The sequence below is a fragment of the Nannospalax galili genome, unplaced genomic scaffold (genome assembly GCF_000622305.1).
Source record: "Nannospalax galili isolate Female #2095 unplaced genomic scaffold, S.galili_v1.0 scaffold666, whole genome shotgun sequence".
Taxonomy (NCBI): domain Eukaryota; kingdom Metazoa; phylum Chordata; class Mammalia; order Rodentia; family Spalacidae; genus Nannospalax; species Nannospalax galili.
The window spans coordinates 1,576,831-1,592,766 of record NW_008356473.1 but is presented as its reverse complement, the minus strand read 5'-3'; the positions used below and the strand labels follow the sequence as shown (position 1 = coordinate 1,592,766).

Here is a 15,936-nt window from a genome sequence, read left to right as displayed (position 1 = left end):
AGGCAGAGGCAGAGGCAGGGGCAGGTGGATCTCTGTGAGTTCAAGGCCAGCCTGGTCTATATATCGAGTTCCAGGCCATCTGGGCCTACAGGGAGACCGTATCTCAAAAAAAAAAAAAAAAATTTTTTTTTTAATTTTAAAAAAATAGAAAGTAAATAGTTTCTTCCGCATGAATGGTCAAAGCAGCACTAGTCACAATACCCAAAAGGTGGAAATCTCCCAGTATCTGTCAAAGGATGAACAGATAAACAAAATGTGGTATACGTACATGTGGAATATTATTCAGCAATAAAGGAACCAAAGTACTTATGGGTGCACAGGTTTTCTCTTTGGAGTGGTAAATATTGTAGAACTGACAGAAGTGACAGCTACCCAATGCTGAACTATACTAAATAGCATTTTATAATAGTTGATGATTCATTCTAAACTATACCTCAATAAAAAGATACCAAAAAAGCATGGTCAAAAATAATCTAAAACATTTTAGATCACGTTATTTTCTGTTTAGAAACCACTACAGGTTTTTAAATAGATTCATAAAAGGCTCTATGTCTTACCAGTAGACTCTTTCCCATTCTGTTTCTCATAGAGGGTGCCCACAGACATCAGGAAAACAATAACCAGGAATACTGGAATTCTCCAGGAGCCAGCAAGCGATGCTGAAAATCATTAAGCATACTTTCAGTGAACAGAACAATCTGGTATACATGCTAATTAAGAAATTATTTCAAGAGAGGGGAAGAGAGATGGACTTGATCAAAATATATGCACACCCCACATTTAAGATCATCTTAAATTCAACTTATGCATTTGATCTCCAGGTGACCAGAATCAGGAATAGATCCTGAAGCCATGAGCTGGTCTGATTTTCTGAAAACATCATGGGTTTGAACTCCCTCTCTCAAGCAAAGACCCAATAACCCAAAAGAAAAGCTTCCATGTGCATTCATGAAGGAGCAGGGCAAAGATGTTAACAAGTCTGGAAGGACAGGCTCCTACCCCTAAGCACTTGTCTTTCCCTGAGGTCATGAGAGAGTCCCTCCACTGCCTTCAGCAAAGTCTCATCATCACAAGATCTTACAGATAAAAAAACCCCTAGCACTCCAACTCAACTAGCATGGAGAACACACTTTCAACATCAAGCTCTAAACAGTGACATTTTCAATTAATCAGGCTTTCGATTTGGTTTTTTTGGGAGGGAGGATTTATTTATAAAAACAAGTAGCTCTGGGGCTGGAGAGATGGCTCAGTAGTTAAGAGCACTGACTGTTCTTGCGGAAGACCCAGGTTCGAATCCTAGCACCCACACGGCGGATAACAAACAACTGTACATAACTCCAGTTCCAGGGGATCCGACACCCTCATCTGTCCTACTCAGGTACTACACAACATGAGTGCACTCTCATACATGCACACAATACACACACATAAAAAAAAATAAAGCAGGCCGGGCGTGGTGGCGCACGCCTTTAACCCCAGCACTCAGGAGGTAAAGGCAGGCGGATCTCTGTGAGTTCAAGGCCAAGCTGGTCTACACAGTGAGTTCCAGGACAGCTGGGGCTACAGGGAGACCCTGTCTCAAAAAAGACCAAAAAAAAATAAAAAAAAAAATAAAGCAAAAAAAAAATTTTTTTAAAGAATCAAGGAGCTCTAAAAATATTTCAGACTGAGTTGCTAAATTTTGTTTTTAAATAAGAACTTAATACATGCATCAACTTGGAGTTAGAAATAAAGCATTTTGGCCAACCTTCCGCAGCATGCTGAAAAGTCACTCAACATCTGAGCAGTCACCCAGCTAACAGTGAATGGTAACAGGAAACTCATGACTGAGCAGCTCTGACATCAATCACCTCTCAGCTGAAAAGCCAGTCTCTGACTTCCCCCCAACCCTGACATCTCTTCCTGGCACAGATACAGACCTGCTTAAGTTACTCTTTCACAGGATGGAGAGCCCTTCAATTCCTGAAATGGGTTTTCCTATTTCATAAGCTCTTCACTGTCCTACCTCCTCCCCATTCCCACACCAGGCCCTTCCTCTTATCTAGAGTGAACACCTTCCCTAGTCCCTTTAACTAGGGACAGGCCAGAGCAGCATTAAAATCATCCTTGAGCCGCTGGAACAGGAGTTACTAATGGTTGTGAGCGGAGACATCTCTCTAGACCCAGATATGCTTACCTTTTTTTTTTTTTTTTGGTCTTTTTGAGACAGGGTCTCCCTGTAACCCCAGCTGACCCAGAATTCACTACATAGACCAGGCTGGCTTTGAACACACAGAGATCTGCCTGCCTCTGCCTCTGGAGTGCTGGGACTAAAGGCAGAGTGCTGGGACTAAAGGCATGCACCACAATGCCCAACTCAGATATGCTTACTCTTAAAGGACTTTGCTAAATAAAAATATGTAATACAATTAATAGATCAACATTTTAAAATACAGCATTTTCTTTTTACTTTCTTAGGATCTGACTCTGTAGCCCTGACTGGCCTGGACACCTGGCAAAGCACAGCATTTTTGCTCAAGATGAGTACAATATGAAAGCATAATATTTTCTAAAGATTATGCTAAAGAATTTTAAATGCAACATACAACGCTACGAAGAACTCACTTTCAGTCAGCCTCTGCTGACTTTAAACTGTTTTGTTTTTAAAGAAGGACCTACCTAAGTGAAAAAGCAGTATCATCCACACAGGAATTGAAATTGCTCTCAAGTATCGTTCAGTGCTTGAATTCCACTTGAAGGAAACAGTCAACACATAGCCAACTACCAACGTCCAGATCTTAAATAAAAGAAACACAGACACAGTTACAAAATAAAGAGCAATAACATAGTTTTAGGCATTGGCAAGCAGCTTATGGTGTAGGTGCTCTGGACGCTGAAGGGAGAGAATAAAGGTTGGAGGAAGCTAGCATGCCTGGTTTTCCTTCCCTGTTAGATAAGCAGACATCTGAAACCCGTACAATGATGCTCGAATATGTCCTCAAGTACAATGTTTTAATGCATTCTGAAGTTCAAAACCCGTTTAATACTTAATTACTATATAGCAATGGATTTAAACCAAAGCCTAATCTTATAAAAATCCCCGTTTTCTCTGTTGATTAATGTCTAGAAAAAGGAAGGGGGTTAAAAAGAATCAGATTAAAAGGATCCTATTTTAGCCTATAAATGTTACTGCTAAGAATCTTTTTTAAATATTTTATTCATTTTTTAATTTTATGTGTATGTGTATTGCCTGCATGTATGTAAGTGCACCCATGTTGTACAATGTCCACAGAGGTCAGAAGATGGCGTCAGATTCCCCTGGAGCTGGGATTATGGATGATTGTTAGCCACCATGTGGGTACTGAGAATTGAACCCAGGTCCTCTGCAAGAGCAGGCAGTGCTCTTAACCACTGAGCCATCTCTCCAGCCCCAAGAAAAATCTTTTTTAAAGCTAGAAAGGGGGAACTAGCTAAAGTGTCACCCTGCCAATAACCTAGGTGACAAATGTTAAAAACTTAAGAAAGTTATATGCCCAAACTTAAAAAGCATTCCCGAAAAAAATTACTAGAGGAAGAAAGAGCAAAACTTGAAAACAGAAATCAGCCAGAGCCCCCTCTATTCCCTGTACCCTAAATGCTATTACTAGCACCAAGAAGCATTTGTTAAGATGTCAAGGTCCCTTACACACACATTAACTCTTTTTTCAAAGGAACACTTACAAAGAACAAATTTGAGCACTCGAAAATGAGTCCGTGGATGCAAAATTCAAGTATGGCAAGAACCTTGAGGGTGAAAGTACATTAAAAGAAAACAGGACTTCCTACAATTCAGAGCACGGAGGGGGAAAAACAACAAGGACCACCAAAAAGACTGGAAAGACGCCACGTAAAGCTACCTACCATCTGTGCTATTTTGGTTACATCTGTCAATAAAAAGAATCCTCCAGTTTTAGAAACGTGTATGGCTTCAGACTTGAGAATTTAGATGTGGAATTAATCTTTACAAAATAATGACAGATATTGTCAGTATAAACTCATCAGAATGTGAGGAAGAACTGTGGAAATTGATGACCTAAAAGGCTGACAACTGGGAGATGATTTTATACAATTTAAACAAAATTATTTTGTACAATAATTTCATACAATTATTAAAATGGATAATTTCTGTGAAGAGACATTAGGGATTTCCTCTAAAACAAGGTCTCTTAGTGAACCTGGAGCTCATAGCCTGGGCTGGCTGGAGCTGGGCTTCAGGGGTGCGCCTGTCTCTGCTGGTGTAAGAGCTGTGCTGCCACTCCCACTGCACTTTCTTTTTACAAGGTTGCGGGGACCCAACTCTAGTCATCATGAGCGTGTGGCAGGCACTTTGCCAACTGAGCCATCTCCCAAGCCCTAAAAAGTTAGGGGGGTTTTGTTTGTTTGTTTTGTCTTTTTGACACAGGGTATCCCTGCAGTCCCAGCTGGCCAGGAACTCTCACTACATGGCAAACAAGTGCTGTCACTGAGCTCTAGCTCCAACCCTCAAACACAATTTCTAGTCTCAGACTCCCTTAAGAGTGTTTTGTTTGATACTGGATCTCACTCTGCAGCCCATGCTAACCTTAAATTAGCAATCCTTCTGCCTCAGCCTCCCAAGTACTAGTATTACAGAGTCACCATGCCTGGCAAAAATGCTTTATTCCCTAACCCAGAAATCATCTTCACATGCCTTTAACCTTTGACCAAACCTATCTGTATGCTGATTTTCTCCATAGCTGGATCAGAGGGCATACTTACCCAAGCTTATCTTCTTAGACATGCTGTGTCCTTTTCAAAATAGACAACCCAGTCATTTCATAGCATCAAAGTGCTAGACATTTTATAAGACTGCATAAAATTTGGAAACATTTATTTAGCACTCCAAGTAAAGCAAGCACATTTTCCTTCATGTAACATAATTAGCCACTTTTATACCAACCACTCAGTGGGTAAAAGGCAGGTGCAGTGTGTATGCAAGCATGCCTGCCCATGTGGAGGCCAGAGATTGACCTTGGGATGCCTTTTTCAATTGTTTCTCCTCTTTTTACATTTTTTAAATTTATTTTTATTTTATGAGTGTCATGCAGTGCCCACGAAGGACAGAAAAGTACATCAGATCCCATGAACTGGAGTTATGGATGGTTGTTAGCCACCATATTTGGGATCTGAACCTGGGTCTTCTGCAAGAACAGCTAGTGCTCTTAACCACTGAGCCATCTCTCCAGCCCCTTGTTTCTCCACTTAAAAAATTATTTTGTTGGGTGTGGTGGCACACACCTTTATTCCCAGCACTTGGGAGGCAGAGGCAGGCGGATTTCTGTGAGTTTAAGGCCAGCCTGTTCTACATAATGAGTTCCAGGATAGCTGGGGCTACAGGGAGACTGTCTCAAAAAGACCAAAATATATATTTTGTTTTTTTTTTTATTTTATGTGTATGAGTGTATTGCTTGCATGTATGTGTAGGTATACCCATGTCATGCAATGCCAGCAGAGGTCAGAAGAGGGCACTGGATACCCTGGAACTGTTCTTAACCGCTAAGCCAACTCTCCAGCTCCCACTTTATTTTTTTCTTTTTTTTTGAAACATGGTCACTGAACCTGGAGCTCACCATTTGGCTAAACAGGCTGGCCAGCAAGCCCTAGGAATCCATCTGTCTCCATCCCTCCCTACACACCTCCAGGCCTGGATTTTATATGGATCCAGGGAACCTGAACTCAGGTCTTCAAGCACTTTACTCACTGAACCATCCCCCCAGTCCCCTTTTCTAAGTCTTTTTCAGAGAGAATAAAACAGACTTCCTCTGAATAATCACAGGCTGATCACTGGTGGATCAGCAACTGCTCCAAGTACTTTACTGTCCTTTAAGATAATTTACTTCTACTTTGCAAACTGTTCTATCATATGGCCCTTAAGACTCAGGAATTTTTGCAACCAAATCTTTAACTGTGAAATAACTTCTGTTCCCTGTTGCCAGGTAAGCAGCAACAAACCTAAGAAAGGTTTAGAAGTAGAATGGAGTAGACCCACAAGGCTGGCGCAGTGCACTCTTCCTAAGGGCCTCCTATGATCTTGAACCAAGAATGTGAAGGAGACTTAGATACCATACAAGCCAACTGCTCATTGTAAAACCAGGGTTGAGTGGCCCAGAGTAAGGCCACAAAGCAAGTCACTGATAGAGCAGGCTTTAAAACTGCAGGTCTTGGGCTGAAGAGATGGCTCAGCGGTTAAGAACACTATTTTTGCAGAAGACCCGGGTTCGAATCCCAGCACCCACATGGCAGCTAACAAACTGTCTTGAGACTCCAGTTCCAGGGGGATCCTACGGCCTCTTCTGTCTGCCGCAGGCATCACATGACACAGGTGCACTTACATACAAGGCAGGCAATACAGGCATACACAAAAAATAAAAATATTTTTTTAAAAAACTGCAGACCATAAAAAATACATTTAAAAAAAAAAAGAAAAGAAAAAAAGAAAGGGGCTGGAGAGATGGCTCAGTGGTTAAAAGCACTGACTGCTCTTGCAGAGGACCCGGGTTCATTCCCAGCACCCACATGGCAGCTACAAACTGTCCTTAACTCTAATTCCAGGGGAATCCGACACCCTCTTCTGATCTCCACAGCACTGCACAACATGGTTGTGCTCACATACATGCAGGCAATACACTCATACACATAAAATAAAAATAATAAAAAATAAAATAACAAAACAAAACAAAACTGCAGGTCTTCTGATCCTTCAGTCCTGACTGTTTCCAACTTACAGTTCTTTATAAAGATAGAAATAGTGGGATGGAGACAGACCGAGGAGAAAACAAGTCTGTATCCACTGCAAAAATCATAAATGGACTTCATTTTTTTCTAACAAGTCTGAACAAAGGGGAAGAGCAGAGTCTAACATTCCCAGCAAAGAGAAAAGATGAGGCAGAGGATGCCATCAGGTTTTTAGATTCATCTTGCACAACTCCACAACCAGGGGAGAGGTCAAGGGCTGAGTCACGTTGAGCATGGTGCAACAGATAATTTTTTTTTTTTTTTTTTTTTTGGTCTTTTTGAAACAGGGTCTCCCTGTAGCCCAAGCTGGCCTGGAACTAGGTAGACCAGGCTGGCCTTGAACTCACAGAGATCCACCTGTCTCTGCCTCTCAAGTGCTGGGACTACAGGCATGTGCCACCATGCCAGAAGATGAGGGAAATGGGACACAGATTAAGAGTGTAAGTAGTCCAAAGTGAGATGAAGAGGAAGAAACAGGATAAACTGGTGACAAAGGAAAGCAGAAGTCCTGATGCAAAGGAAAACTGGGCAGGACCCGAAAAAAATACCACACAGATAGAAGGATACATGGTGGAAGAGATGGCAGGTTTCTAGGTAACTAGAATCCAGGGGAACAGCTGTGATTAGTCCAGTGCTGGTATTTTAGTTTTTGTCTTTTAACTGAAATCAATTTATTTTTAAAAATTAAACTTGGAGCAGCCAGGTGGGGTGGCACATGCCTTTAATCCCAGCACTCAGGAGTCAGAGGCAGGTGGATCTCTATGAGTTCTAGGCCAGCCTGGTCTAGATAGCAAGTTCCAGGCCTGCTGGGGCTATAGGGAGACCCAGTCTTTAAAAAAAAAAAAAAAAAATTAAACTGGGGCTGAAGAGATGGCTCAGTGGTTAAAAGCACTGGCTGCTCTTGCATAGGACCTAGGTTTGGTTCCCAACACCCACATGGCAGCCAACAACCGTCCTGAACTCCAGTTCCAGGGGATCTGATATCCACTTAAGGATCCTCAGGCATTGCATGCACAGGTACACTTGTATACATGTAGGCAAAACACTCATGCACAGATAATTTAAAAAATCAAAATATGTTTTAATTAAACTAAAATTTTAAACATGTTATGAGAAAACTTTCTCAACCCTTACTGAAGGGTAGTACCACAGAGTTTGGATGACAGCAGAACTTCACCTGCTGGCAGATCTAGGGAAGACAATTAAGAGTATAAACCTATCACTCTAATTAGCTTTTTCAGATACGAAATCCCTTCCTCCCACTGGACAGAACTGTTGTAACAATGTAACTGCATCCTGTTAGAACCTAGTTCAGTACCTTGCACATGGTACATGTACAAAAGTTGGATCTTGAATATGCAGTATGTGCTCACATGCTTGCATGTACTTTTCTCTCTACTTCTCTCATACAAACTCACATTTACAAGCTGTCTAAAAGCACAGAGTGCTGTTCTGTAACAGGCAGTCCTGCTTGGGCTCAAGACCAAGTGCTGTGGTCCAAGAGATAGAAAAGATCCTGTGGGCTCTTGCCCAGCCACACGTAAGCCCTTATCAGAGCTTTCAGGAGAGGGCTAACACACCTCCCTTCACATCACTTTCCACCCCTAAGTGTGCTTCCAAAAAACTCAATTTTCTAGTTTTTCTCAAACTGGGATCAACTTGGTCCTCTTACCACCCCCTACTCACTTCTAGTTCATTCATAAGTTTCTTTTATAACGGGTTTGTTCTGTTTTTTAACCCCCTCCTCATTTCCCTTTCTCCCATCATTGTGGGCAAACAGATGAGTTAGGGGCAGTTACATAAACATTGTTTGGAGGGCTGTGGATGTGGGTCAGCGATAGACAACATGCTTAGCATATACAAACCCTAGTTCAACTCTCAGCACCACCAGAAAATATATGTGCAACTGGTCTGACTTTCCTCCCTCTAGCCCCCAAATCAAATCAATCTTGGCTCTTGCCTTCCACTCATTACCCACAGCCCAAACACGTGAAATACAAACATGAGGGTTTATCATCAGTAAAAGAATATTCAAAGGTATATACACTGAGCTGTGGATACATGCTCACTTCCTCAAGTTGGTCCGTTAAGATTCTGAGGGACAAGGAGAAATGCCTTACTTTCTCCTAACCATGCCAATCTACCTCGTACTCAATTCTTACTACAGTAGCAGTTAGGGCCCTGGCTGCTCTTGCAAAGGAACCAGGTTCAGTTCCCAGCACCCATATAGAGGCTAACAACTGTCCAGAACTCCAGTTCCTGGGAATCCTACACCCTTTTCTGGCCTCTGTAGGCACTGCTTGCACATGGTGCACTTAACATGTAGGTGGGCAAAATGCTCGTACACATAATATAAAAATAAATAAAGATAAATAAGTGCTATCCCTATAAAGTGGGCTTTCAGTTCTCATTTTCTAGAATTTGATGGATATGATAGCTATGTAGTAGCAACAGTTGAAATGCTAGCATAATCTGTAAATGTGTCTGACAAGTCTGAAATTTCCTGAGGACAGGAACCAAGTCATATTTCTTATAGGAACAAAGCAGTCTGACTTTTAGATGTGGTATCTGATCCATTTAACTGAATTGTGTAACAGCAGAAGGGCACTGACTTTAACTTCTCAAAAGTGAACAATGGACCTGGAGGTATAGCTCAGTATTTGAGCCCTTGACTAGATTGCACTAAGCCTTGGGTTTCGTCCCCAGCACAGCTTAACAACAACAACAACAATTGTATCACAAATTTGTCCATAAGCTGTGTGACAGGGCAGTCACATTCTTTGAACCTGTGGCCCACAATTGGTGAAAATGAACAGTTATCTTTGTGTTTATCAATTCCATTAGGATATTCTAATTTATGAGGCTAAGGGTCCAACTCAGTAGCATGGGTGAAGTCCTGAGTTCAACCCCCAGGATGAAAATGGGCAATATGCTCATAAACAACTATGTACCCCAAGACAGGTCTTGCACCCCACCCTTCTTAAAAATCTCTCAGAAAGCTTACTACCTAACATTACTATGCTCGATCAAATTAAAACTTGAACTTAATGATAGTCCCGGAATCAATTTATCACTCGACCAATAAATAACTTCTGGCAGGTTGAAACCCTGCTTAACTGGTAAAGGGAACAGTTTTGCAACTTAATAATGTCAAGGTATCTTGAACTTTATTTCACTAACAAAAGCAAATAAAATTAAACAGTATGGGGTGTCTAAGTGTGTGTGCATGTCTGGGCCTCAAGCACACTGGGCAAGGTCTTACTCCAGAGCTACATTCTTAGTCTCTGTGGAAGTTTATTGATCAACATTCTTAACATTCTTAAGCATTAAATAACCACTTGATGTTAACAGTCCCCAGTAAGCATGTGGATATACCGGCCTGCATCATAGTCTGAGACAGGAAATAGGTCTCTAAGGTTATCTCTGAAATTCCTTCCAATCCTAAGTTTCTATGATTTCCTTAAGAGAACTTGGGTGATTCAAACATTATCTAACACTCTTTCACCCAGTCTGCTGCTTATCTAGGCGAGAGGGAATGGGCTAAGGTCCCTGCACAATAAAAGTAGTTACAGCGATGCAATGTGGAGGGAAGAGGCCCAAGCGCTCAGCACCCAGCCTCTCGCACAAACTATAGTAAAAAGGACGTGAACCCTGGGCATCATCAGCCTGTTTTAGAGCTCGAGTTTTAGCGCTTGAGAAATCTGAGCTGACCAGTCCCTAATTCCCCTCTGGCCTGGTAAGAAGTCAACTTTTCTTAACTGTTCAAGTTGGACCAGAATCTCTAAAATGCCTTTCAGTTCTTGACGCCCAGACTGTGCAGAACTCAGGACAGCATCCATCCCCAATCAGTAGTAAAACTAACCCCCATGCCCCAGGCCCTGGGACCTCCCTCTACAAAGTAGGGCAGTGCTTCTCGGCCAAAGGACGTACACCCTGCCCCCCCGCCCCCCAGGACGGCCTTACAAAGCAGCAGCAGGTAAGACCTGTTTCAAATGACAATCCGCCAGTCTTGAAGGAAGGGCGCCAAGTTCCCCGGGCGTGGGAAGGCGGGCACAGGTGAGGACCTTTGGCCGCCCTTGCTCGGCTTCCAGGCCTCACACTACATCCCTGGGGCCCGGAGCCCGCCACCCCCCGCACTCACGCACCCACAGGCTGCTGAAGTAGTCGAGGCCCCGGCAGATGAGCGCGCCCGCGTGCGCCAGCAGCACCTGTACGCCCAGGTAGCTGCCCAAGCAGTAGAGGCCGTAGAGCAGCGGGCCGCCGGCGCCCAACAGCAGCAGCAGACGGCGGCGGCGCAGCGCCTGCTCGCCCAGGGCCTCGACGCTGTAGTCGGCGAAGCAGAGCGGCAACAGCAGCGCGGCCAGCACGATGGGCGTGTGCGCGCGGTGCAGGCGCCGCAGCCAGTGGCGGCCCAGGCGCGTGAGCGAGCTCTTGAACGGGTGCAGGAAAGTGCCGCACAGTACGGCCCAGAGTAGCGGCCGCAGGAAGGCCTCGAGGATGAAGTACACGAGCACCGCGGCGCCGCAGCACAAACACACGAACAGCACGGCGCCCGTGTTGTAGAAGGCCTGCTTGATGGGCTTGTCGAAGCGCAGCGCCAGCGCCGCCGTCCGCGGGGTCTCGCCCACACCGACACCACCCTGCGCCGCCGTGTGCGAGACGCGGGGCTCCTGCCGGGGAGAGCTCCTCGGGCTGGGCGCCTCAGCAGGGCTGCGACGGTCAGCCATCGCGCCTCTGCCGCTGGGGCCAGGGGCGGGCCCGCATGCCGGAGAAGAGCGCCGGCGGAGGCGGGCGGCACCGCGCGGCCTTGTGGGCTTTGTAGTTCTTGACTTGGCTGCTTAGCGCTCCTGAGGCATAGGAAAACTACAACTCCCAGAAGGCTGAGTGTGAGCGCCTCCGCTCTCAGGCCCATTGGTCCCCTTTAGGGTCCAGGTAACAAGTTTTGAGGAGGTCTAAGAAATTTGAAAAAACCCCCTTCCCGCTTTGGTGGATGTCGAAATATGTGGAACCTGGATTCCAAAAGAGACGTTACTTAAAAGATTTTCCATCTTTAGTATCCTGGGGAAGTACTTCTAAAAATACCGATGGCCAGATTGTTTTACTGTTTTCGAATAAAACCTCTTGATGTTTTGCGACAGGATCTTCCTGTATCCCCAGCTGGCCTGGAACTTGCTGTTCTGTTTGAAGCTGGACTGGCCTGGTTCTCACTGAGGACCACCTGCTTCTGTCTCCCAAGTGCTGGGATCAAAGACCTGTGCCACCGCACAGGCCGATAAAAAAAATTTTTTTTAATTTAATTTAATTTTTTTCATTTTTTAGAAGAAGCATTTCATTACAACTTTAACATACTCAGTAACAATTTACAGAGCAAAGCTACCTCTCTTTCAAAAGTGGCTATAAAATGTTTAGGCATTTTTAAAAAATATTTTTTATTGAGTTTTTTGCCTTGCATACCACCCCCCATACCCTCCACCAAATTTCATGCATTCTGTCATATAGGTAAAGCCTATCCGTCAATCATGTGTACACAGATGTCCCTCTATGCAAGTTCATCCACTGGAGGCAAGTCAGCCTATCTTAGAGTCAGTCCCTTAAGAAAGATCTACTCTCCCTCACCCAGCAGTAATCAGTTTCTCGGCTAGGATTGGGACCTGCTGTACTTTTTCCCTCCTTCTATGCTGGGTTTTAGTCTGATCTGAGTAGGCACAGTTCTTGTGCATGCTGTCACCATTGTTTCAAGGTCATATGAGCAAGTTCCTAGTTGCCAGAAAGCCTCTGTTTCCTTATGTTCATGTACCAACCCTGGCTCTTAGATCTTCCCTCCTCCTCTTCCAAAATGGTCCCTGAGCCATTGTTGGGTGAGGTTTAATATAGGAGTTCTATCCAGGGACACACACTCTGCAGTCTCTTTTTCTCTAAAACTTAGCCAGGTATGGCCTTCTAGGTGCATCACACTCTCTTGTATAAGGAAGCCACACACTGGTGAGAGAGTTGGGGGATATATTAGTATTCTCTCTACACCCTGTTCCACTCTGTTCCTTGAGCCTCAGGTGTAGAGGTCCCATGGTAGATGTGTCACTTAGGGCTAGGCATCTCTCAGACATATATTCTCTGAGTGTGACCATTTGTGGAACTCTGTAATAGCCTCCTCCTCTTTGATATGAGTGCTGTTTGGTATACTTAGGGTGGTAGGCAGTTCTGAGATGGCAAATTTGGAGGCCAGGGGCAAGGTGGGGGTAGGGACAGCCTGTGGAGGGTCTGGAAAACTATGCTATATGATTAAACTAATTTGAGTTAGGAAACTAGTCCAGAGATCTGAGGCAGAAGAGCCGCAGCAGGCCTTCCTTCTCTTTTTCTTTTTTGAGAATTTTATATATGAGTACTATATTTACATCCTTTCCACCTTCCCTCAACCTTCTCCAACTCCTCTCACACACACCCCCAACTCCCTCTCAATTTCTTGTTCTTTGATTATTATTGTTACCTATACATATATATTCTTTTTCTAATATTTTATTATTTTTATTTTATGTGTATGGGTGTGTTGCCTGCATGTATGTGAGTACACCCATGTTGTGCAATGCCGTGGAGTTCAGAAGAGGGCTTTGGATTCCCCTGGAACTGGAGTTAAGGATGGTTTGTAGCTGCCATGTGGGTGATAGAAACTGAACCTGGGTCCTCTGCAAGAGCAGTGTTCTTAAACACTGAGCCATCGCTCCAGCCCCTACATATACATATTTATTCTTATGTATATAATGCAGTAAGCCCATTGAGTGGTGCTTGTGTGTACACCTCCTTAGGGATGATCCATTTAGGATTAGATAACCTATCAGCAAGTTCCTCCCTGAAGAAAACTAATTCTCCCTCCCTCAACTTACACTGATTGCCTGTAGCTCTTCATCTAGAGGTAGAACCCTGCGAAATTTCCCTTGTCCACATTGGCATGTCAACTGGTGTTGTTATGACAGGGCTTTAAATAGCTATTCCCATGTGACAGTCTGTTCTAAGTGCCTCAACTTGTTTTATCCTTAGAACAAAGCATTATTATCCTTGTTTTACAAACGGGAAAACTGAAGCACAAGAGGTTAAGTGCCTGGTCAAGCTCACACATGACTGCTAAGTGGTAGAGGGGGACATTCAGGCTGTGGACCCTTCTGTAGCTCTTACATTCTGTGCTAACTGGTCTGAAGAGGGGATCTTTTAGTGTCTATGTAAAGATCCTTAGAGAACTGTCATGTGCAGCTGCTGTTAACTATTTGTGCTAAATACAGAGCAAGAGCCTCGGTATGGGAGCACTCTAAACTCACCAAAATGTTAAACTGCCGCTCTTCATTTTTAGTACCTGGTGTCAGATCAGTTAAACTCCCCACCTCAGTGTCCTCTCTGGCATATAAGAATGGCAATAATCGTTCTTTCTACAGAGTGGTTGTGAAAAAAGAGAGTCCTGGGCAGTGCAGGGTGCTTCTGTTCTAAGGAGAAAGTGCTGACATCCAAGTCTGATTCCCATTAAATACTCTAAATAGCATTTTTATTTTCAAGAGAAGACAAGGAAGAGGAGAGGGAAAGTAAGAGAGAAAGGAGAGAAGGAAGGAAGGAAGGAGGTGGGGGAGGGAGGGAGGGAGGAAGGGAGGGAGGCAAAAAACTTTCCCCCTTTACCGATTACACAATATAGGGGTATTTAACCATGCAAATTATCCCTTTTCTTTTTTCAACAAATCTTCATGTTAATTTCCACATGATAGCTCTTTCTCTTCTAAACTAAGTAAGAGCTTTTCAGATAACAAAAAACTGTTGCATACTAAGTCTTAGAGAAAAAAGGACTCAATTTTCAAATAAAAGGAAAAGTAGCTCCTTTCCATCTTGCTTAGAGGTTTTGGGTCACAGTTTTTCAGTTTAGGGTCTCTGGAGTTTGACTTGGCAAATGTCTGCTTCAGTTATTTTTGCATTTTGGTGAATTACTTTGTTCAGGTCTTCTGAGATCACAATTGCAAATTATGGTCACATAATCAGTGTACATTTTCATTGATTTGAGCCACTATTTGAAATTTAATTTGTGTATGAATGTATTGCCTGCATATGTGTAAGTGCACCCATGTCATGCAATATTTGTGGAGGCGAGAAGAAGGCATCAGATCCCTGGAACTGGAGTTGCAGACAGTTGTTAGCCACCATGTAGGTGCTGGGAATCGAACCTGGGTCCTCTGCAAGAGCAACTAATGCTCTTAACCACTGAGCCGTCTCTCCAGCTTCTTGGCTTCTTGAGCTGCTATTTATATAACAAGGACTGAACTTCACCTCCTAAAAAAAGTCCTTGGTCACTTCAGAGGTGGGGGATGCTTCACATATGTTCATGAACCAAGATCAACCATTTATGCCAGCCTGCTGCCCAACAGAGCTCATTGAGCCTTGTGTCCATTGTAAGATGACCAGGGCCTGTGTCACTACATTTTCACTTTTTTCTTTTTTTTTTTTTTGGTCCTTTTGAGACAGGGTCTCCCTATAGCCCCAGCTGTCCTGCAACTCACTATGTAGACCAGGCTGGCCTTGAACTCACAGAGATCTGCCTGCCTCTGCCTCCCGAGTGCTGGGATTAAAGGCGTGCTCCACCATGCCCGGCTTCACTCTTTTTTAAAATTAAATTATTTTTCTTTTTGAGATAGTGTTTCCCTATAGCCCCAGCTGGCCTGGAACTTGCTTTGGAGACAGAGTCACCTTGACCTCACAGAGAAGAACTGCCTGCCTCTCCCTCCAGAGTCCTGGAATTAAAGGTGTGTGCCACCATTCTTAATTTAAAAAAAATTATGTGTATTCATGTTTTGTCTACATGTAAGTGCACCATGTGTGCAATGCCAGAGAAGGCCAGAAGAGGGCATTAGATCCCCTGGAACTGGAGGTACAGACAATTGTTAGCCACTGTGTGAACTCAGGTCCTCTGGAAGAGCTCTTAACCAATGAGCTAGCTTTGTAGCCCCCATCCTTAAACTTCTAATCCTTGTGATACTGAGCAGATCTGGATTCCATTAAGAGTGGAAGAAGGGGGCTGGAGAGATTGCTCAGTGGTTAAGAGCATTGACTGCTCTTGCAGAGGACCCGGGTTCAATTCCCAACACCCACATGGTGGCTATGAACCATCCTTAACTTCAGTTCCAGGGGAATCTGAACAAC

General features: G+C 43.9%; 1 protein-coding gene across 4 annotated transcripts in view; it reads right to left on the bottom strand.

Annotated features, from left to right (window-relative positions):
- Positions 1 to 11,528, bottom strand: part of Tmem245 (transmembrane protein 245) — an 89,962-nt gene extending 78,434 nt beyond the window's left edge. For all 4 annotated transcript variants that reach the window (XM_029556948.1, XM_008854642.3, XM_008854643.3 and 1 more), the window contains exons 1-3: positions 10,917 to 11,528; positions 2,659 to 2,776; positions 558 to 659 (exon numbers count right to left, since the gene is read on the bottom strand). In XM_029556948.1, coding sequence (XP_029412808.1) covers positions 558 to 659; positions 2,659 to 2,776; positions 10,917 to 11,498 — 802 coding nt within the window. In that variant the 5' untranslated portion in view covers positions 11,499 to 11,528. The remainder of the gene's footprint in view (positions 1 to 557; positions 660 to 2,658; positions 2,777 to 10,916) is intronic.
- Between the last annotated feature and the right edge of the window lie 4,408 nt (positions 11,529 to 15,936).